The sequence below is a fragment of the Monodon monoceros genome, unplaced genomic scaffold, assembly GCF_005190385.1.
Source record: "Monodon monoceros isolate NGI ecotype Baffin Bay Population unplaced genomic scaffold, NGI_Narwhal_1 Super_Scaffold_2, whole genome shotgun sequence".
Taxonomy (NCBI): Eukaryota; Metazoa; Chordata; class Mammalia; order Artiodactyla; family Monodontidae; genus Monodon; species Monodon monoceros.
In genome coordinates this window covers 83,090,649-83,112,292 of record NW_021703776.1, presented here as the reverse complement: position 1 = coordinate 83,112,292, position 21,644 = coordinate 83,090,649, and the positions used below count along the sequence as shown (strand labels likewise).

The 21,644-nt window shown below is 49.8% G+C and overlaps 1 protein-coding gene across 1 annotated transcript; it reads right to left on the bottom strand.

The window, feature by feature from the left end:
* Positions 1-250: 250 nt before the first annotated feature.
* On the bottom strand, positions 251-21,247 carry CPA5 (carboxypeptidase A5). The gene is made up of 12 exons (XM_029233676.1): positions 20,861-21,247; positions 20,235-20,239; positions 19,482-19,686; positions 18,237-18,318; positions 17,101-17,235; positions 8,478-8,576; positions 7,227-7,328; positions 5,926-6,027; positions 5,460-5,570; positions 4,905-4,995; positions 1,402-1,601; positions 251-571 (listed from the first exon to the last, which is right to left on the bottom strand). The coding sequence occupies exons 3-12, from the start codon at positions 19,595-19,597 to the stop codon at positions 275-277; spliced, it is 1,335 nt and encodes a 444-aa protein (XP_029089509.1). The 5' UTR covers positions 19,598-19,686; positions 20,235-20,239; positions 20,861-21,247; the 3' UTR covers positions 251-274.
* Between the last annotated feature and the right edge of the window lie 397 nt (positions 21,248-21,644).

Sequence of the window (21,644 nt, the reverse complement as noted above, 5' to 3'; positions counted from 1 at the left end):
AGATCAAATACTGTCCCCTCCAGGCTCACTTAAAATGTAAATACCAAAGGGACAGTGTGTGTATTAGTCGCTCCAGGGGGTGTGCTATCTGTTCTAGGCCCCGAGAACATTTCAAGAGGAGAAAAGGGAAGGGCTGCTAGTCCCCCTGTCCGCCTGGATACCTGAGGAATGAAGAGGCATTTCCAAGGCCCCTGTCCCCTCCTCAATGCTGAGCCCAAAGGGGTGGCAGTCAGTGCCAGAAGCCACCAAGCCTCTTCAAACTTTTTTTTATTTCCTAAGGAGTCAGGGCAGGGGTGGGGAAGGGATCCATAACTTGGGTTTCAGGAGGAGCCCAGGCCTTGGGAAAGAAGACAAACCCTCTGGCTCTGCCCTCAGCAGTATTGTCAGTAGGGGTGATTAAGCGTGTGCTCCATGATGGTCCGAATGGCCATCCACGTCTCCTGGGCTGTGGGGATAATCTGTGTGGCTGGCAGCAGGAAGCCATAGTGCCCCGTGTCACGGAGCTCGAAGGTGAAGGATTACTTGATGCCACTGTCATAGGCCCAGTCGACAGTGATCCCACTGGCCACATCTGGATACAAAAGGGCAAAGAAATGCCCCCAAAAGGAAGAACAGGGTGTGGTCACAAGGTACAGAGGCATCCTGAGAGGACAGTGGGCCCTGGGGGCCAAACTCCCACCCATTCCAGACCACACCAAGCTTCCTGGCCCAGGCCTCAACCTGGGCCATACGCTGCTCACCCAGCCCAATCTCTGCCCTGGCAAAAAGAAAGCTTCCGGAGGCCACCAGACTTGGGATATTTACCCTCAAAGAACATTGCAGTAACCCAGGCATTGGGAGATAGGCACTAATTAATGCTGCAAAGAAACAGGTGTCTGTGTCTGGGTACCGCCATTCACCCTTCTATTCAAATGTGGAAATCAGCTCTGGCCCAGCCCAGCTAGATCTATGGCACAACCCTGTGGCCAACCAGGCCTGCCAGTCAGCAGAGCTTGCACCTGGCCCGACCCTAGGTGGATGTGGTGCCTGAAGCAGCAACAGACAAGGGAAGGCTCACTCACAGAGGGTGGTGCTGATGCTGCCATAAATGTACTCGATCCCATGAACCTCATACAGGGCCTGCACTGCATCCTTGGCAAGACTGTACTGCAAGATTAAATCCAGAGAGTGAGATGCTGGCGCTCCCCACGCTCCCACACCCTCACCAGCTGCTGAGAAGCAGGGTCTTCAGAGTCTTGGAAGTTGAACATGTAGATGGCTCTTGTGAGAAGGAAGCACAGCACCTCCAGTTTTGAACTTGATCACATGTGAGAACAAGTCCCCCCACCCCCCACTCCCTACCATGGGGCCTGTTGGGAGTCTGCTGGATGCCTCCCCCAAGCCCTAAGCAGCCAATCTCACCAACTCTTTCTGGTTTGAAACAGGCTCCAGAGAGTGGCCATAGGGGTACATGAGCATCTGAGAGTAGCTGTGGACGGAGATCAGAGCCTTGATGTTCCCATGGGACGTGATGAAGTCCACAATGGCAGCCACTTCTGGCTCTGACTGAGGGGAGGGCCCATGATAAGTCTCTGAGCAGGGGTTGTTGTTAGAACCATTTCCTGGAAGTAGAATCAAAGCACCCAGAGTGTTCAAATTCCCAGGCTTGGGAAAGACACTTAGTGCTCACAAAATATACTATACTCCTCTACATTTCCTAGCCTCTTTTGCAGTTTGGTTGCGGTCATGTGACTACTTTTGACCAATGAGAATGTGAGCAGTGATGATGTGTCACTTCTAGTTGGAGGCTAAGAGCAAGTGCGACTTCTCGACACTCTCTTCTGTCTGTGTGCTTGAAGGAAAAAACTCTAAATGGAGAAGTGTCCTGGATCCCTCTGTCACCAGTGGAAGAAAGCTGTCGAGGAGGGTCACCTACCCACATTGGACTTTGTATGCATGAAAAATAAATTTTTATTGTGTTAAGCCACTGAGATTTGGAGGGATATTTGTTACTGCTTCATACCCTAGCCTAGTACATCAGAGGAGTGTTGCCACGCCATGACTCAGCAGCTCTGTGGTCCTGTAGGGAGCTCCCTTGGCTTGTCCTTTGGTTAAGTCCTGACTGTGGTTCCATTAGAAAAGCAGGCCTGCCTCAGCAGTTGCCAGTAGGTCTCCAACCTGGCCTCCCCTATAAGCAGTGACCCCTTTGAGCTGATCCTTCTTTGCTGACCCTCCACTGCCATGGGAAAGGCCTGGGTCAGTTGAGTGCTCAGACTTATTGTCTGCTCAAGCTTTGCCACAGCCATAGCCCAAGAACAGCATGAACTTGGAGGAAAAAAGAGACTAGATCACTGTAGTTGCCCAAGGCTGGTCTGGGAACCACAGATGCAAAGAGTCTTTGAAAATTCTTCTTGGGGACCTAAGTTGGAGAGAGGGCAAAGAGCAGCTGTGCTTCTATTTTGTTCACAAATTTAATTTGTTCCCATCTCCTACTAGACTCTTTGCTCCCCATCTCTTTTCTTCCTCTTCTGTTTTCCTCCCCTCCCCAAGGGCCAGGTCATGGAGGGCTAGGCTGGGCTGGTCACGATTTGTGGGTTAGGAACACAACTGGAAACAGCATCCCAGGTCCTGCTCTCACTCCTCCTCCCTGAAATGACTGCACAGAAGCCCAGTCAGAGGCCAGAGATTGCCCCAACTTCTGAAGCCTCCTGAGGATGCCAGAGCACCCCTCAGGGCAGTGAGTTGGCCAGAGAGCTGGGAGTCTTGCCCACCAGTTCAGATGCTGCTCTAGGACTGCAGCAAACAGGTCCTCCCCAAGGGTGCAGGTGAGGGCAGCGGGGTGGGAGGGATGATCTACAGATTACTCTTTATGCAGCAATTAAATTAAGGCAATAATAAAACCATAAACAAAATCTTCCCCCCTGAGTCACTAACCAGACACTCGCTATTTCTGGCCACAGGCAGGCCCAGAGGCAGTTCTGTCACCTGGGAGCGCATCTCTTCTTGGTCTTCGGGTCCTTGCCTAGGGCAAGGACTGACCCTGGTTAGAAGGGGATGTGCCTGCAGGAAACGAGGGGGTAGGAGCAGCCTCACAGGCTGGAGCTGGCCCAGCTAACAGTGGCCCTGTTTGTTGTGTCTGCTGGGAGCCTCTGCACCTGCTACACTTGATGAATGACAAATAGCAACAGATGAGCAGAGCAAGGGAGGCTGCAAGCTTTGTCTGCGTTTGCAGCCCACGCATGGAAAGTGGTTCCCCTGCCAACGACCAGGTGGCTTTGCCCAAATATGGAGAAACACTTCAGGCCGTTAGTTCTGGTTTGAGCTAGGCAGAATAAACTAATCTTCCCCTGACCAAATGGGAATTAGCTGTCTGCCTCTGACATTCACAGTCAAAGTCCTCTGAGCCTGCCTGTTTCACAAGTACCTGCTAATGGATTCATTAGCTATTTATTTTTCCTTCTCTAAAAATGTAATTTGTAGCAAGGGGAACTCACTGGAAGGACATGGTAAATTATTAAAAGCAGTAATCTTTGGGCAGGGGGATTATGGGAGTTTTTTGTCCCCTCTGGGCTTTTTTCCCACATATTTTTTTTTTACATTGTGTATATATATATACTGATTTCTTTTTCCTGTGGTGAAACTCACAAAAGTTATTTTCTTTAAGAGGTAATTTGTCTTTCTTCTAGCCAGTCTGTCTCAGGGTACGTGGGCACTCCCTTCAGCCAGTTCTGAGGGGCCCACGTGGATGCCCTCTTGGGGGCAAATGTCTGGTTATTTGGAGGTGGAAACCTAATTTTATGTGGCTGTGTTCCCTTACACAAGCAGCTAAAACACAGCCCCAGACTCTCAGGCAACCCCTACACTGTGGGCTGGTGGCCTCGCTCTGTATGCTTCAGAGCTGTCCTTATTTTTCAATGAGAACAGACTCAAATCAGATTTTCAAAGCAATGGGCATCCAGATCTAGAATGTTCTATCTCGTGGGCTTGACCTCCCATCTGCAGATCTGCTTTTCAACAGCATGGCGAGGGGGTAGGAGCAGCCAACAGCATGGCATCGTCTCCTGTGGAGCCAAACCCTGATTCCCCAGTATAGTGTGGGAGCAATATCTGGGGGCTGAGGGCTGTACCCATACACCCCTCTGTTTTGGAGACTTTCCTGGTTAGACCCAGAACCCCAACCATCAAATTGCTGCATTCCCAGGGTCCACATACTCATCTCTGGGCTTTCTGGAAGCCTCAGTTTCCCCATCTAGTCCCTAAGCCCCTCGTGTGGCAAGGGAGATAATCAGGAAGAACACCAAGGGAACTCAGGAGGAAGCTGCCTACCCCCTCCCTTGAACGATACAACCCTGCAGGTAAACAACAGTCCAACAGCCCAGGGTCACAAAGTAATTGGGCCAAAAATAAAAGCCAGGCTCAAGTCAGTGTTAATGATAAGGAACTAGCTTATTCTATGTTTGAACCTTTGTTCTGGCCTCCCCAGAGGGCAAAATTTGGGTCACAGGTCTCAGGGAATGAATTTGGAGGCATTTTCTTGTGGCATGCTCCATTCAAGGAAGGGCTAGAGATATTTGGGTGGGGCACCACAAATTCTGGGGTTTGAACAATGAGCAAGACTACTTTGGACCTCCTTAAGCCTTTCTCTGCCATATTTAGGATCTGACCCTTGCAGTTAGTCCCCAGGCAAGGAGCTGTTTCCCATGAAGGCTTAGCATATGTATACATTTAACAGACATATGCAACCTCTCCGCATACCTCACGGCCAATCTTAGGCATGTGCCTGCCTGTCCCTGGCCATGACTCACTTGCATTAGCTAACTGCTTTGCCTCCCCAGTTATGAGTCAAAATAATCTGACTGTGTGGGAGACGTGCCAGGAACCAAGTCCTCTCCAGCCCTGCCCCTGGGTGCAGCAGACTGCAGTACCTCCAAAGCCTGACTTCCAGTTCCTGTTAAGATCCACACCAATGCAGAAGATTCCGGGTCTGCTGGACTTGTTCTTCCGCCACAAGCAGTTCTGAAAATGCGCAGGGCAGGTGACCTCATTCACTGGGCCCAGTCCTGGGTGGGAGCCTCTGACATCCTGGTCTAGGAAGCAGGGTCCGGCGGGCCAGGGAGGGGCAAAAGGAAGGAATCTCTGGGGCAGGATGAGGCTGGCATGGGGCTGGGCCAAGGCTGCAGATCAGATGCTTTGTGGCTAAACCTGGGGTATTATGAGGTTAAACATGGGTATGGAGAGAGGCCCAAGCACAGTCAATCAACAGTGGCCTTCCCTGGGCAGCAAGAGGGAGGCTGAAGGGCAAGAGCTGCAGCTACAGTATCTGAGCAGCCCGTCTGCCTCAGTGAGGCTCTGCAAGGAGCCCCTGCGGGGCCTGCCCCTAGGGAACCTCAGCCAAGCATCCCAAAGCCACAGTGACCTTTCCTCCATTCCCCCAGAGCTGACCCCTGATCCTTGACCCCCTCCCTCTCAGGTACTCTCACCATGCTGTGGGTATAAGCAAACCCATCAGGGTTGGAGACAATCTCCATAAAGATGTCCATGGCATTCAGTACGTCTGTCACGATGCGGTCTTTGCCATATTCATTGACAATCTGCAAGAAAGGGCAGGGTGGGGACAGGGTGAGGGACAGGAGGCCCTGCTGGGCTCTCCTCCGAAGCAGAGCAGGACATCTGTACAGCCAGTGGCTGCAGGCAGGGGTGGCACCAGTCATCAGGTTCAGCCTTGTGCAGAACCAAAGGCTTGGATTTTAAACAACTAGAAGGCAGAGGACAGCTGGGGGCTCTGTGCTGCAAAAGGCCAGAGCACATGGCAGCTGTTCCATAGGGCAGGAGCGTACACAGCCCCCCAGGTTAGGAGAACCACGAATTAAGTTTTCAACTGGAGGTGCCCTTAAATAGTTCAGCAGCCCCCATTCCCCCAGCCCAGCCCCCATGGTCTGTGCTGACCTTCCTGGCAGTCCAGATGCCGGTGGCATGGGTGATCCACTCCCGGGAGTGGATTCCAGTGTCGATCCAGATGGCTGGGTGCTGCGAACCTCCAGTGCTGAACTGGGGAAAAGCACCGGACCCCATACAAGTTTGAACCAAAACAGCTACAGGGCTGTCCCTAGACTGCCTGGAAGGAGGCCCCAGACGTATCCTCACTGCCTGGAGCGGCCCCATGTTCCTGAGAGGGAGGCTGTAGGTGGAGGTACCTGTGCATGAGCCCATAGAAAGTGCACACGTGTGGGGGCGCCCTGGAGACATAGTGATGCTCTTGGAGAGCAAAGTGATCCAGCCAGAGGCACAGAATTTCCCAAGTTTGAAAGTATTTTAGACTAGTGCTTCTCAAACTTTGAGGGGCACGTGAATCCTCTGGGGAGCTCAGTAAAATGCAGATTCTGATTCAGTAGATCTGGAAAGGGGTGTGTGGCTGGGAGTTTCTAACAAGCTCCCAGGAATGCTGCTGCTCCTGGTCCAAAGACCCCACTGAGTAGCAAGGTCTTAGCATTAAAGGGGGAACACAGACAGCCCTTAAGGGAAATCAAAGCAGGCACAGGTGAAGTCAAATCCCGAGCTAGATGAGACCACTTGACCCTTCAGAAGAGTCCCCCAGGGCATTGTTGAGGACTGCAGTGCCTGTCTTCTCTGAGAGCTGGATGTCAAATGCCCTGTGTGGTCCACGCTCCTGAGTGCCCTTTAGGGCACACACAAAGAAACATTTTCCCGTAGGCTCCACACTCTCACCCATCCTGCCTCCTTCATGGCCAAGGGCACTGCTGCTGCCAAGTTTACTAGAGCTCTGTTTCCAGTGGCCCCTGTGAAGGGCTGAAAGGTGTCCTTATAGACTCAGGCCTGTCTGTGGGGCTGCCTGAGCCAGATGACTTCAGTTGTTGTAAATGAAGCCTCTGGGTACCGCTCTTCCCATTGAACAGATGAAGCAACTGAGGTAACAGGAAGAATGCTGACTCACTCACACTCACATCCCAAGTCCAAGGTGATGACTGGCACTCTGCAGTTCCATCTCCTTAGCAACCCTCCCACCAGATTCCTGACCCAGACATGCCAGGTCACTGCACTACCACCTGTCCACACCTACAAGGGTGGGTCCCCGAACACCACCATCCCAAAGCTTGTGGGTCACCTCGGGACAAGAGTGTACACATCTCTCTCCCTAAAACTCCCACCCAGCCACAACCCCATATGAGCTCAACTTATGCCAGAGGCACTCACTGTACAGTCTAGTGGTCAACACTGCTAGCTTTTACCTTCAGAACAAGAATGGACCGATTTTCAAAGCTGTGGCCAATCTGAATTTTTGAGAGAATATCTGAATGATCAGTTACAAAGTTGTCGATCCAGGTATGTATCTGAAAGGAATGAAGTTTCTCAGATGGGCAGTTAAGCAGGGAGGGGGCAAATCCCAGGATCTCTCTGAGTATTCTCCTTGTCCCATCCCACCCTCTTTAATGCTTTCCCACCTCCCTTGAGGATCTAAAAGTATCAAAAAAATCAAAGACTACCTTGGGTCTCAGGCAGGAGCTGTGGTTAGCCTGGATTCCCAGGCTCTTCCTAAGCCTTGCCTGGAAGAGCAGCATGTGCTGCACCTACTCAGTCCCCAGGGTCGGCCTGCACGGCTCTCTCTGGTTGGAAGTTTCTCTTGCTTCCATATTATTGGCCCATTCAATCCATTTGACAGATCTCAGTCCTTGCAGTGTTGTTTTTAGTCATCCTGACCCTTTTAGATTCTAAGCCTCTTGAAGGCAGGATTATTTATCTCTGACATCAGTAAATACTGATGGAATATACGAATTCGTTCTCTTATTCTTCCAATATATAATTAAATTAACAAATATACGAAAGAAAATGGATCCCCTATTAACGGACTTCGTGAAACAGGGAGAGTGATAATGATAATAGTAGATGGACAATATCAATAATGTCATCCTTTACATGGAAATAGGATGTGTGCCTAGAGTTTCTTTCTCGACTGGGCGTCTCTATGCTTTTCTTGCATATTCTACCTTTATAAACAAGTCACAATCAGTCATGCCTGCCCTCGATGGCTGTAACTGTAATCATAAATTTTCTCCAGCTGAACGCAACTCTTTAATTCTACAAAATGGCTCTCTAACATGCCTAGCTTCCTGTCCCTCTATGCTCTAGTACTCACAGCTGGGGTCACTTAACACAGGAATGGTCGTTCAGAGGTTAAGACCCCTGGACCCTAGCCAGAATGTCAGATAGGAAGGTGCCTCTACCTGCTCTATTCTGGCCGGTGCTGGATCCCTGGTCTAGTGTTCCACCTCCCACGCCTGCTCTGGACCGGGCCACAGTCCCCTCTATCTGAATCCTGGCTTCTGGACCTCCTTGAGCTGTCTACCTCCTGTCGCCCAGTGTGTGCTCTGCACTCCCCAAGTGTCAGCTCACAGTCTCCTGTAGACCCCAGAGTCCTGAGGCTGGAGATCCTGAGGGCTCAAGAGGACAACAGAGCCCAGAGCCTGACCTGGCAGACCCACCTCCTCCAGGGTGTGATACGAGGAGTAACTGAAGCCACTGGTGCTACGCTCCAGCCGGCGGGATTTCGCCATGGCTTCTCTCTCCTCGTCCAGCAGCACCTAGGAAGGGAAGAGGAGGCTGGGCCAGGCATGTCTCTTCTGAGGCCCTGCCTCAGCTGGCTGCACAAACACAGCATCGACACGCGAGAATGAGCCGCTGTGAGTGTGAACTGCACAAAAGGAGGAGATGCCAGGTTGCTGGGTGATTCTTCCGCTTGGCAAGCTGGCATTCATGCTGCCATTTCCCAGATGAGCACAGGACAAGGAGTCTGGAGAACTTGGTTCTAAGTGTGCCATTGCCACTAACTTGCTGTGGAACCTTGATCTTGGTTTCCTCAGCTTTAAAATTGGGACTTGCCTTGCCCATCTCAAAAGGATAAAATGTAATAAAAGATATAAAAGTGTCTTGGAAAAGATGCTCATGAGCTACTGCCAACATTGCTTTTGTCCTCTGTGAACACTCTGTTGAGCCAAAGCCCAAGCTGAACTATGTACACTGACCCCTGGGGGAGCAGAGGGCTCCCCTGACCCACAGCATGCACTCTGCCCCAGGAAGTAGCCCAGACAGCTGATGTCCAAGCCATTCGAAAAGCCAGTCCAAATCATTGTACTTAATGTGCCAACAGTCTGTCACTCACCATCTTAACTGCCTCTTAAACACAAGTACAGATGAGCCAAAGTAATGTCCTTCCTTGAGTGGCAATTTGGAGTTGGCACACAATCCTCATGTGGTACTTCCCACAGAGAGGGCAGTATAGTGCCTGGGTTGAATTGACCTCCCACATCATCCTGGGGCATTTTTCTCAGCTCGGGACTCAGTGAGGTGGGCAGGTGCCCTTCACCCTAAACTCATACCCTTACATTGACACCCAGGGACCGAAGCACCCCAGGACTCAGCCCTGCCTGTGCAGCATGGGAGGTACCTGGGCCCCTTTGCCACAGGGGTGCTGGGAAAGCAGAGGCCGTCAACCCAGAGTCACTCTGGTTTGCAGCTCTGGGTCACAAGTAAATCCTGATAATGCCTTGCTTCAGGCCAGAGTCTTTTAGTTTAACCCAGCATCTGTATACTCATCATCTCGGCTGATCTGGTCAGATGACCTGATGACAGGGCAAGAATTAACTATTCACGTTTCAGAGAAAAAGCAAATTAGAGAGGCAAAGAGACTTAATAGCAAAGCTAACTAGGGGCAGAGGTGAGATAAAAACCCAGATATCCTAGTTTCTAACATTATGTTCCTTAAGGCCGGCTAGCTATCAAAACTAAAAGCTAGTAAGAATCTCTCTCTCTCTCACACACACACACACACACACACACACACACATGTCTCTGTGTGTGTGTGTGTGTGTGTGTACATAGAGAGAGAAAGAGTAAGCACACATATAAAATATGAACAACAGGTGAAAAGTCCATCATACTATTCTTGTAATTTAAAAATGCTTTAAAATAATGAAAAGGCAATACCCCAAGCATAGGAAAACAACACAGTAAAATGTCAAAAAAAAAAAACCCAAAATGCCTGTTAGGAGAGAAAGATTATGATTTCAAGCAATTTTTCCTTTTCTCTATTTTTGCATTTTGGCAACGTGCTCACACTACTTCAATAAGGAAAATCTTCTAAATGAATAAATAATACTAAAACAAAGACAAAACACCCAAATGGCTAAAAATAAAGCAGCAGCCATGGCACCTTCAGTCCCAGGGCTAGAAGAAACAGTCCCGCCCTGCCCGCTGCAGCCGAGGCCACTATCAGATGACACGCTCACCCCATCGCCCCCGTCAGCTTGCTCACAGCCCTCAAGTTCACAGATTTTTAAATGGGACTGGAAGTCAATGTTTGGGGCTCATTTCATTCTCTTTTTGAGCACCAACTACACGCTAGGCATTTGTAATTGCAATGTTCTCTAGCTGAACTCGCTGGGCTGGGGACGTTCCCACTTGGGCAACGCTGGGATTGCTGGTTTAGTTAGAGATGGCTGAAGGAGCCCTGATCCTCACTGGCACAAGCACCAGCCTGGGAAGCTCTAACAAAGGAAATTTGTCTTCTTCCCAGAAAATCAACGGAAATCTCAGCAGCCTCCATGACCAATGTGTGTCCCTCACTGTGGGCCGGGCATGACCAGCTGCAGTGAGCAGCTGCAGAGCAGAGAGCAGGTCAGGCCAACGCACCGGGAGTCAGGGCCCCAACGCCGTAAAGTTAAAGGGCCCATACATCTAACTTCCCAGGGATGGAGGTGGTGAGTGAAGGTGGAGGAGAGGGAAGAAAAATTGGGAAGATAGGACCTGAGGACCCAGTTCTTTCCCCACAGCTCAGGGACACCCACAGGAAGAGAGCTCCCGTAAGGCTGTCCTTTGTTCCACACAACAGCTTGAAGGCAAATGGGAAGTCGGCACTAAACTGCAAATAACTTTCCAAACACGCTCACAGCCTTGTGAATGGATATGACACCCGCTTACAAATTGGGAATGCTCAGCCCTCACAGCTGGGCCCTTGATTCCAGGAACATTAATCTACCCTGGCCTGAAAAATACGCAGATGTTTGCTCCCTTCACAGGGCTGAGGGAAGGGGATGGGAGAACTAAGGATGCAGACTTGCCGCAGGCTTGCCTAATTACAGCCCTGTCAGGCTTCTCAGAGAAAAAAAAAAGACTCAGAAGTAAGCCATTTGCCTCCCTGGAAGCCGTAAGCTGACAGGGAAAGTAATACCTCGGTGTAATTAATTTATGACAGGAGCAAGGAAGGATGGGGACATTAAGAACAGCACCTCCAAGATGGGGGGCTGGGGGAAGCTGATCATAACGGTGAAGATGACGCCTGAGGGGAATCTGCATTCACAGCTCACTCCAACCACAGACGTAAAATGGACGAAGTTCACAGAAACAGTGGTGGCGGGCAGGAGATGGGCTCTAATGTCCGCTCTGTGAGGAGGGCAGTCACCTCTTCTCAGGCATCTCAGGCCTCCTCTTCCAGGCCTAACATTTGCAGTCGCAGCTGCATGGCCGGTGGCAGTTACAGTCCATGCCTACGTTTGGATGGTGGGTGAGGGGGTACAGATCTGGGGCTGTTGGAATGGACCCCTCAGAATTCAAGACCGAACCGGGGCTTCCCTGCCCAAAAGGCAAAGCTAAAACGCCATACGAACAACGACACCGCTTGAGAAGGCAGACGGCACAAGAGTAAAGGGTCCAGGGCCTGGAGTCAGGCTGTCTCAGATTAAATCCTGACGTTCTCACTAACTTGGGCAAATTGCAAAGTTCTCTGTGCCTCAGTCTCCTAAATTAGGAAATTCTCTGCACATTCATAAAATGGGGGTCATGTTACCATGTACTTTCACACATACTTGAAGTGTTCTTGTGAGGATTAGAAGGGTGAATACATGTAAAATGCTTAGAACGCTGCCTAGCATGCAGTAAATGCCAGCTATGATGATGATGACAACGACAGGACAACAACAGTGACTCTTGGGTGACGCCAGGACTCTGGTGGAATAATCATTACAGGGCGTGACCAGGAAATCTGGGTTCCTCCAGGGAGAACTGGTGTCTGCAGGACTTGGACAGCAGGTGACCCCATTAGTGGTCACTTGGGTGAGTCAGGCAGCCCCTGCCCCTCCCTGGGACCAAGAGAGGGGCCTAGTCCTTCTGCTGACCCTGTCTCCCAACCCCTACCCCCAACCCTCCTCAGCCCCCTATCCCCATGCAGCCAGACTCTGGCTCTCCCTCAGGGCCTTACCCATGATTCCTTCCTTTCCTTGCCTATTCCTGTCTTCCTCTCCTCTTTAGAGCTGCCACCCAGCCAACACCTTTCCCACTTTTTAATCTCTTCTACTCAGCAGACCAGTGTTTGTGAAGCACACACTGGGCACTAAAGATATGGCAGCCAACAAAACAAAATTGCCTGCCCTCATGGAGCTTACAGTCTGGTAGGGGAGACAGACAACAAACAAGACAAATAAGTAAATCATATAGGATATTAGAACGCTGTACGTGCCAAGGAGAAAAGTGAGGGCGGGAACTGGGGGAGTGTGGGAGGAGAAGGGTACAACTTAAAATAGGGTGAAAAGTTGATACGTGAATCAAGTGTTGAAAGTAGTGCGGGAATAAGCCATGCCGGTATCTGTAGAAGCAGCATTCCAGCTACAAGGACCAGCAAGTGCAAAGGCCCTGAGGTATGATCCTAGTCAAGGGCACTGAAGCAGGAATAGGTCAGGCAAGCTGGAGGAACATCAAGCAGGTTCCAGTGCCTGGAGCAGAGTGAGCAAGGGGAGAATGGCCAGTGACATGGGGTGGGGCTTGCATCGTGTAGAGCCTTACAGCAGTCTTAAGGACTTTGGGTTTTACTCTGAATGATGTGGGGAGACACTGAGGGTTTTAAGCAGAGGAGTGACATAATAGGACTTGCATATTTTTAAAGGTCACCTCTGCTGTTTTGAGGCTAGGCAATAAGGAGGCAAGGGTGGAATCAGGGAGAACCGTTAGGAAACTACCAGAATAATCCAGGTGAAGGCTGATGGGGTGTCGACCTGTGGTGATAGAATAGGATGTGGTAAGATATATTTTGAAGGGAGAGCTGGTAGGATTTGCTAATGGACTGTCTGTGGGATGTGAGAAAAGAGTCAAGGATGACTCCAGGTTTCTTGTCTGAGTGACGGGAGGATGGCACTGCCATTTCCTGAGTTGGGGAAGGCTATGGAGGAGCAGGCCAGGGAGTGGCCAGTGGAGCTAGGTTTGTACCTGTGAAGTTTGCTATGCCCATTAGACACCTAGGTGGAAATGCCAAGTAGATGGTCAGATACGTCAATCTGGAGTTCAGGTCGGATATATAAGTCTGGCTGGAGCTATAAATATGGGAGTATTCAGGAGGTTGAAGGTATTCAATGCCATGATCCTGGATGAGGGGATAGAGGAGAGGTCAAAGGACAGAGCTGGGAAACAGGGAAACAACATGCAAAGGAGCAGCCAGTAAGATGGGACAACCAGGAGAGTGTAGTGTCGTGGAAGCCAGAAGGAGAGACGTGTTCCAGAGAGGAGAGAGTGACCAGTCAGGCTGAAAGATGAAAGAACAGGACACTGCACTCAGAGCTGACTGCTGAGTTGGACCTAGGAGCTGTGTGTGACGTTGTCAAGGGCAGTTGAGGTGAAGAAGGCGGTGGACAGTCCACCCAAGGAGAGGGATGGAGATGGTAAGTACAGTCAATATTTCCAGGAGTTTCGCTCTATGAGGAAGAGGAGAAATGGGGTGATAGCTGGAGGTGGGGGAAAGGATCAAGAGAGGACGTTTTTAAGATGAGAGAAATAACTCTAAATTTGTATGCTAATGGGAATGATCCAGGAGAAAGGGGAAAATTGGAGAAGCAGTATTTACACTAAATTGTATTTTGCTCTAGAGCGTGCTCGGAGAATGGGTGATTTTTATTTTCTCCTTTGTGCTTTCCCCTATTTTCCAAATTATCTGCCATGAATATTTATTAATTTTGTAATCAGAAAAAAGCCATTAAAATCCACAGAGCTGATTGCTCAAGTGAAGCTTTTCCATGGTGACTCATCCCAGGGAAAAAAAAAAAAACAAAACCAAAGGGCTGAAAAGAATGAGGAGGTGAAGAAAAATTAAATGCAAATACAGCTCACTCAGAATCAGATAATTTCTTCCCCGGCCCACTGCAATTTCCTCACCACCCTCCTGTCTGTCAGTCTCTCCCTGTTCCTGTCCCCACCTCAACATTGTCAACATTGTCACTGTCAGAGCGATTTTTCTTAAAATGCAAATCTGATCATGTCAGAGCCCTCCGATGGCTCCCCCACGCTTTTCGGGATTTTATCTTGACTTGTTCACCTGGTGGAGGATGCCCTTTGTGCTCTGGTCTGGCCTCAGTGCCAATCATAGGCCCCTTCCCCCCCCCCCCCCCCCCCCCCCCCCCGCTCTTCAGCCACACCGTAATTACCGCCTTCTCGGAGCGACACGCAGTGCCTCTTATACTCGCTCCCATAGCAACCTGCTCCACTCCATCAGCGCATCATCCACTCCATTGTAATCACTGATTTACTCCCCTCAACTCTCCCATCCCCACAGCACTCAAGCGCCCCTGGATCCAGTGACTAGATTTTTTCATCTTTGTTTTTCCAGTGCCTTGCCCAATACCTGGCACACAGTAGGTATCTGCATCTGTGGGTGGAATGAATAAGCAGATCTCAAGCATCCCTCTGATCACAAGGCAGGAGTGGCAGGGGGGCACTTCCCTTCCTCAAAAATCTCCAGCACCTCTGGCCAAAGTAAAAGCTGGCACCAAGGTTTTTCACACTTTCTCTCAGCCTGGTACTAACAAGCAAGCATACTCTCTCCTCTTCCCTCTCCTTCTCATGTCCATTAAGTCAACTAACATTTACTAAGCCCCGCCTAAGTGGCAGGCCCTATGGTAGGTGCTGGGAATATAAAGATAGATAAGGCAAATGATTCTGTACCTTGAGGGGCTCAGGGGAGGGGGCTCTGGAGACAAAGACCAGCATATTAGCCAGGTCTCTCTCCGGGCATGCTCCTCCTGAACCTGCCAACAGAACGATTCATTCAGCACACAGTGGTTGAGGGCCCACCATGCAGGAGACACTATGCCAGACACTGGGGTGAGGTGATCCAGAAGACAGAAGGCAACCAGGTCTGTGCATCAATAACTAAAACATGAGACTGGAGGCCAACAACCTGAGTGGTGCAAAGCCCTTCCCTCCTGTTAGCACCTCTGAGCTTCCCTCCTCCTAGACACCTTCCCCCATCATCACCACAAATCAACTCAACACAGCAGCCTCCTCCCAGCCCCAGCTCCCTGGGAGCCAAAATGTGATCTCAAGTATAACAATCAGAGCTTGATGCGTTGCCGACAGAGCAAGTTGTTGGTGAAAATCCTGCCAGACTGGGTTAGGGCCCGGAGTCGAGGGCATTTTACTGAGAGGGCATGAAAAGCTCCCCGTTTCCCACCAGCGAAGGGAATCCAGGGGCCGGGGATGACAGGAGAGGACAGTTCCAGAGGAGCTGGTGAAGCGGGGGAGACTCACAGGTGCCTCTGGGTCCATTCCTGATATGCAGAAATCAACAGAAAAATGTCAGAGACCTCTTCCTATCTCTTTGCCAAATGCTGCAGGGTCTCCAGGGCAGGACAGAAGCAGGGAAATGCAAACTTCAAAATGCAGGCACGGGTGAAAAATGAGAATTGAGCACTAAGTCTTTTGATGTGGTAGCCTCTCTTGTCTGTGGGAGTTTCCCCATTTTTGTTTGTGGGGGGTTTAATTAGGGAAATGTCGAGCGGGAAACAGATGTGCCTGAGGAGGAAGAAAGGTCTTTGAATGGACCTCAGTGTCCCAGGCCCGTGCTTACAGGGGAAGGAATGCACCTAACGGTATGTGATGTCAAGTGTGTGCGCTCTGGGGACTGTGTATTCCCACACGCAAAGCCCTTACAGGAGATTAGCTGCAGCACAATGTGGCTGCGCAGGAATCTACGTGGATACAAATCTACAGGTACACGACGGCGTCTGCGGAGGGGTGCAGCCAGAGAGGTCTAACCCAGCGATGCCCGAAAGAATCGATTTAGGAAAGAGACTCCTTGGGATATCCTTGAAGACAGAACAATTAAAATAGAATTTCACGACATTCAGAAAAGACGCTGTAAGGTGCAGCAACGAGTGAGGGCAGGTGCCTGGGATGAAGTCTCCCTTCGCCCTCCCCAAGGGCAGGCCTGCAGCTGCTTCTCCCAAAGCTGTTCCTCTGGCAGAATCCTGCCTGGGAGAGGCCCCCAGTACTGAGAGCCCTGCAGTGGAGGTTGGGGGAGGGAAACCGCAGCAGGGCTCACACTTGGCTTCTCTCACCTCTTCCTGCCTCTCTGGAGTGAAGGAATCCCCTGCTATCAAATGGCTGAGACACAACAGGGACAGGAGGGAGCAGTCAGAAAAGCAAAGGGAGCCATCCAGAAGAGGTGCCTCCCTCCCCATGGTGCCTAGAGAAGACCTGAGCTATTTCTTCCTGTCTCCCTTCTCTCCCGTCTCCTCCTTTGTCATGAACTACAAATTCCTCCATAAGAGGAAACCACAGGTAATCTTAAAAACACAACAAACTAGTGAATATAACAAAAGAGAAGCAGACTCAAAGGTATAGAGAACAAACTAGTGGTCACCAGTGGGGGGAGGAGGGGCAGTATAGGGGTTGGGGAGTGGGAGGTACAAACTGTTGGGTGTAAGACAGGCTCAAGGATGTATTGTACAACACGGGGAATATAGCCAATATTTTGTTATAACTGTAAATGGAAAGTAACCTTTAAAATTGTATAAATTTTTTAAAAATTTTAATTAAAAAAAAAAAAAAGGACTCCACAAGCTACCCTGCCATTACCATACTATGACTTATGAAGTCTGTCTTAGATTTAAATTCTCCTTGAGAAGTGTGAGGTCTCATTCTTTCCATGGTAGGTTCACAAAAATGCAGATGAAACTCCAGAAAGAAAACGTCCATTTTAGCCCTGGATGTTCTTTCTCCATGTTGGGCCCAAACCAAAACAGGATATGAAGGTGAGACCCCAGCCACAGCGCTGGGGCAGGACCTCACCTGGATGTCCTTTATCATGATGCTGTAAGCAAGGCCATGAGACTGCAGGTAAGCTTTGATGTCCTTCAGTTCAGAGAAAGGAACCCTCATATCCACAGGAAGGCTGGGCCTGGCTGGGCCACGCCAGAAGTCCACCTTGATCACAAAGGAGAAAAAAATGGGCATGTTTATCACACAATCCTGTAGGCACCCTGGAGGGCCAGATGTTCTTCTCTTATACAGTTGAAAGGGCCCCAGTTCCAAAATGAAACCCCTAAGGCCAAGCAGAAAGACAGGGACAAACAAAATCCCTAAGTCACTGAGTTTCCTTCCCTGATGTTAAGCACCTCATCTCCCAGCTTCACTCACAAAATGTAACTTCGCCTGGATGCAAAGAGCCCAAAATAATTTCTAAAGATGAGACGGCTCATCATCTGGAACATTAACATGGACAAGAACCCTGGTGAGAAGAGGGAGACATCACTGCCCCTAAACCCCAAAGGGGTAGGAGAGGCCTGATCTGGATCCCTGTGCCATCTGACTGCCATGTCTATTTTTCAGTTTGTAAAATGGAGAGACTTACTATAAAGTTTTCTGAGTCCTGGTTGATAGGGGCACTCAAACAAATAGGAACGTGGGCTTTGGGCCACATCCAGAAATATCCGGTTGTTTCAACAGCCCTCAAACAAAACCCTTCTATTATTGAAGAAAATGTTTTCCTTTGTGGAATACTTGCTGAGGACAAATGTTCTCAGAAACCAATGCTTAGGCTGACAGGGACGAACCCAAATAAAACACAGGTTTGCCAAGCTAAGCCATTGCAATTGGGAAACAGATGTGTCCAGTCTGCATGCTGCATGGCATACCACCCAGAGATACATGTACCTCTCGTATGGCTTCAGGACATTCCAGCCATTTTCAGAGCAGCCCCCCTACAGGACAGAAGGGAAAGCCAAGAAGGGCCACCCAACCTTCCAGGGGAGTGTTCCCAACCTCTTTTGAAGAGGAGGCACACTTGATTTTTCCACAGTGTTGTGATCTTTGGCAGACACACCCAGAGGGCAGGTTTGGGGTGGGGGAAGCAGGACACGGAGCCAAAGGTGCAGGCTGCTGTGAGGGAGGAGAGAACTCGTCCCCAAGCCCTGTGGAGTCCTCACCTTCTGAGGCTTCAGGCCCTCCAGATCTCTAAGAAGTGAAAGTTGCTTCTCATTTTTAGCCAGGACTCGAAGAACCTGGTCACTGGAAAGACACAGAGAGGGTGGAGGGAGCTGTTCAGAGGGATTCCTGGAAGACTGTGCTGCTTGGGAGAGGCAGAGTGGAAAAGAGGCCAGACTGTGGGGACCTGGCAGGACAGCCGGGAGGCTAGAGGACCCCTGAGCAGAAGGACTTGTAGCCCTGGGAAGCAGGAAAGCCCTTTAGCCCAGGACCAGTGGTCTCTCCAGCCCCAAGGACAGACCACCCAGGGGACTAAATATAAAAAAGCCTGTCAGTGCCGCTGATGAACCCAATGCTAAGACAGGGGAAACAGGATGGGAAAGGAATGTGGGGGATGGAGGAGGGAGGGAGAACAAAAGGAATAAAGGAGAGAAAGGAACAGACACAGGGAGTCGGGGCCACCAATGGTGGCCCCATGTGCTCTTCATACAAGGGCCCAAGGCCATGTCTGCCCCCAGCCCCGTGCCCTCTCCTGCCTTCTCCCAAGAGCCGCAGGACATGGAAGAGATCAATCTCACACTACCTCACAGGGGGAAGCTGAGCTCCTTCCTGTCCCTCCAGAGGGGTGGCGAGGTCATGTAACTGAGCAGCCTGCAGTGTGACCTCTGGGGTCTGAGCCTGGGATGACGATGGCTCCCTCCCTGACCAGCTCTGACACCCTGGATGATGAACCCCCTCTCTAAGCTTGTGTCTCCTCTTCTCTACTATGGAAATACTATGGAGTGGTTACCTTGCGGGATCTTTGGGAAGCTGAGAAATCATGTCCGTAGAGAGTATATAATACTCATACTTATTTTTACTCAAAGGAAGACAATACCACACCCATACGTTAGGAGTACGTAGTCTTTGGGGGGTTATAACTTTTTTAAGAATCAGAGAAAAGTTACAAACACTTCCTCCAGAAAAAAAGTAGATACACAAAAAATTTTACATATGATTTCAGGGGGTTCTTGGAGCCCTGAAAGCTTACCCTTGGAGTCCAGACTAAGAACTCTAGGTTGCGGGAGGGACAATAATACAGCTGCGTGTCCTGCGCTCTCACATGAAATTGAGAGGTGACGGAGTTGGAAGTGGGTTCAGGATGGGAACTCAAATCCTGAATCCCTTCACCTTGATCAGGTCCCGCTTGGCCACCTGGTCACCTGGCTCCCAGCAATCCTCCCTCCCACTAAGAAGCAGCCACTCACCCTGTGAAATTCATTTGGCCCAAAGCTGCTGCCAGGACAAAGCTGCAGACCAGGAGCGTCTGCCTGTCCACAGGGGACAGCCCTCGGCCCACACTTCCTCTGGGGAAGCCCTGCATGCTTCTTCCTCCAGGCGAACTTCAGGGGTTCTCCTCGTGCACGGGCACGGCCAGGCCTCAGGACAGCAGAGCACCTACAGGCCGACAGGCTAGACCTGAGAATGTGCGTTAGGCTCTCTCTGGGGAGACACTGCGTGGGATTCCCACACGCCAGGTCTTGGAGAGCTGGGGCGCCCCTCCCCACTCCTAGGTGAGTCTTCTCCTGAGAAGGGGAGGAGGGGAGGGAAAGAGGAAGACAAGGCCTTTAGCTGTTTTCCTCCCCAGAGGTTTGCTGGGCCAGCCTCTCGTGAACATCGAATCCTCCATCTCCAGAGAAAGATGAGAGAAGCCAGAGGCCAAAGGAAACCACTCCTTTCCTCCCTCTTCCTCATCTTTCTCTGTGCTCCTTCTCCCTCCCCATCCACTCACACATATCCTCCTTGCACATAAGGATGTGGACACCACTGAAACAATGCCGTGTTTAGACACAGAGCCGGTGCTCATTTCCTGTCTAAAAGGTCTGGGGCAATTGACCTAATCTCTCTAAGTCTCAATTTACTCATCAGTCAATCAAACGGGGTTAATAAAATCTCTCCTCCCTGCTTCACAGGATTCTTGGGGGGCATTAGATGAGACAACTGGGGTGAATTGGCTTGACAAAGCCTGCAAAATGTAATGTCATTATCTCAAAGCATTAGCTCTTAGTCACAGCTGCATCTTAGCTCAGGACTCCAGTTGCAGTGGAGAGAAGGGGAGAGAAGAAAATGGAGAGGGGAACAAAGGAAATGTCTATTCTATGAGAAGGAATTCAGTGAAGAGTCCCTTTTCTCTATCTTCAGGTGGTTACCATTATGCCAGGATAGGTAGTGCATTTTCTGCTATACATGAAGGTCACTGCAGTCATTATTATAGTTCTCAACAGAGAGCAGAGTGAATTTCTCAGTGCTGCTGAAGCCCCACACAGCCCCCTTTACAGTGTGGGAACAGTAGGAATAAAGCAGAGGCCAGCACACAAAGCAGTCATATTAGAAGGAGAAAGTGAAAGATGATGCCTGAATGGTAAACGATGAATCTAACAGAAAATCTGCAGGAGGTGGAGGAAAGGCAGAGACTAAATCCAACAAAGTTGTTCAGCAGAGGACATCAACAAAAGGCCACTTAACTGTCACTGGCGATTCTCAGAAGCCCCCCCTCCCCATCCATGCTTTCCCAGAATGGCCAATTAACCGGCTATGTGTACAGAGAGGGGAGCTCTTTTATTGAGAGAATGCCCTGCTCCCACACCCCGCTGGACCTACTCCATTATCTCGTAGTTCAGCTGTTCAGACATGCCAAACTCTCCTAGAACCCTGGCTTTGGGAACTCTCAGACTGAAACATTAGCAAAGGGTTTAAGGACCTAGAAAAGAAAGCAATTAGGCTTTCTACCCAAGTAACATTCAGCTTCAGTTAGAAATAGGAATAAAAGAATGTATTAGTAAACAATAGCTCAGGAATTTAAAAGAAAGAAAAGTGAGATGGTGCTAGTCACCCAAAGTACCCAGCATCTTCTTGTTCAAAAGCACCATTATAAGTCAGTAATAATAAGACAATCCCTGCACTTGGTTTAGAGGTGGGGAGAGAGAGAAAGAAAGACTGAGAGCAAGAGCAAAAGAGAGACAGAGGAGCAGTTAAGAATTCTTGAGAATTCTAAGGCAGCACTTCCAGCAGAACTTTCTATGACAATGGAAATGTTCTATGTCTACAGTATCCAATAGGATAGCCACCAGTGGCGAGTGTGAGTGAGGAATTTTAAATTTTAATTAATTTTAATAATTTAAATGGCCACATGTGGCTAATGACTGCCATATTAGACAGCATAGTTCTATGGGAATTCACCAGCCCTGAGTACTGTCTCCAAGGCTGGATCTGAAGCAGAGACACACAGCTGTATTTGATCTAATACCTAATATTGGCTTCTCACTCAAAATTAATTACTCATTAATTAATTTTACTTTTAGACATTAAAATATCTAATTAAGTAGACATTATTTACTCAATAAATGTTTACTGAATACCTACTATGGGCC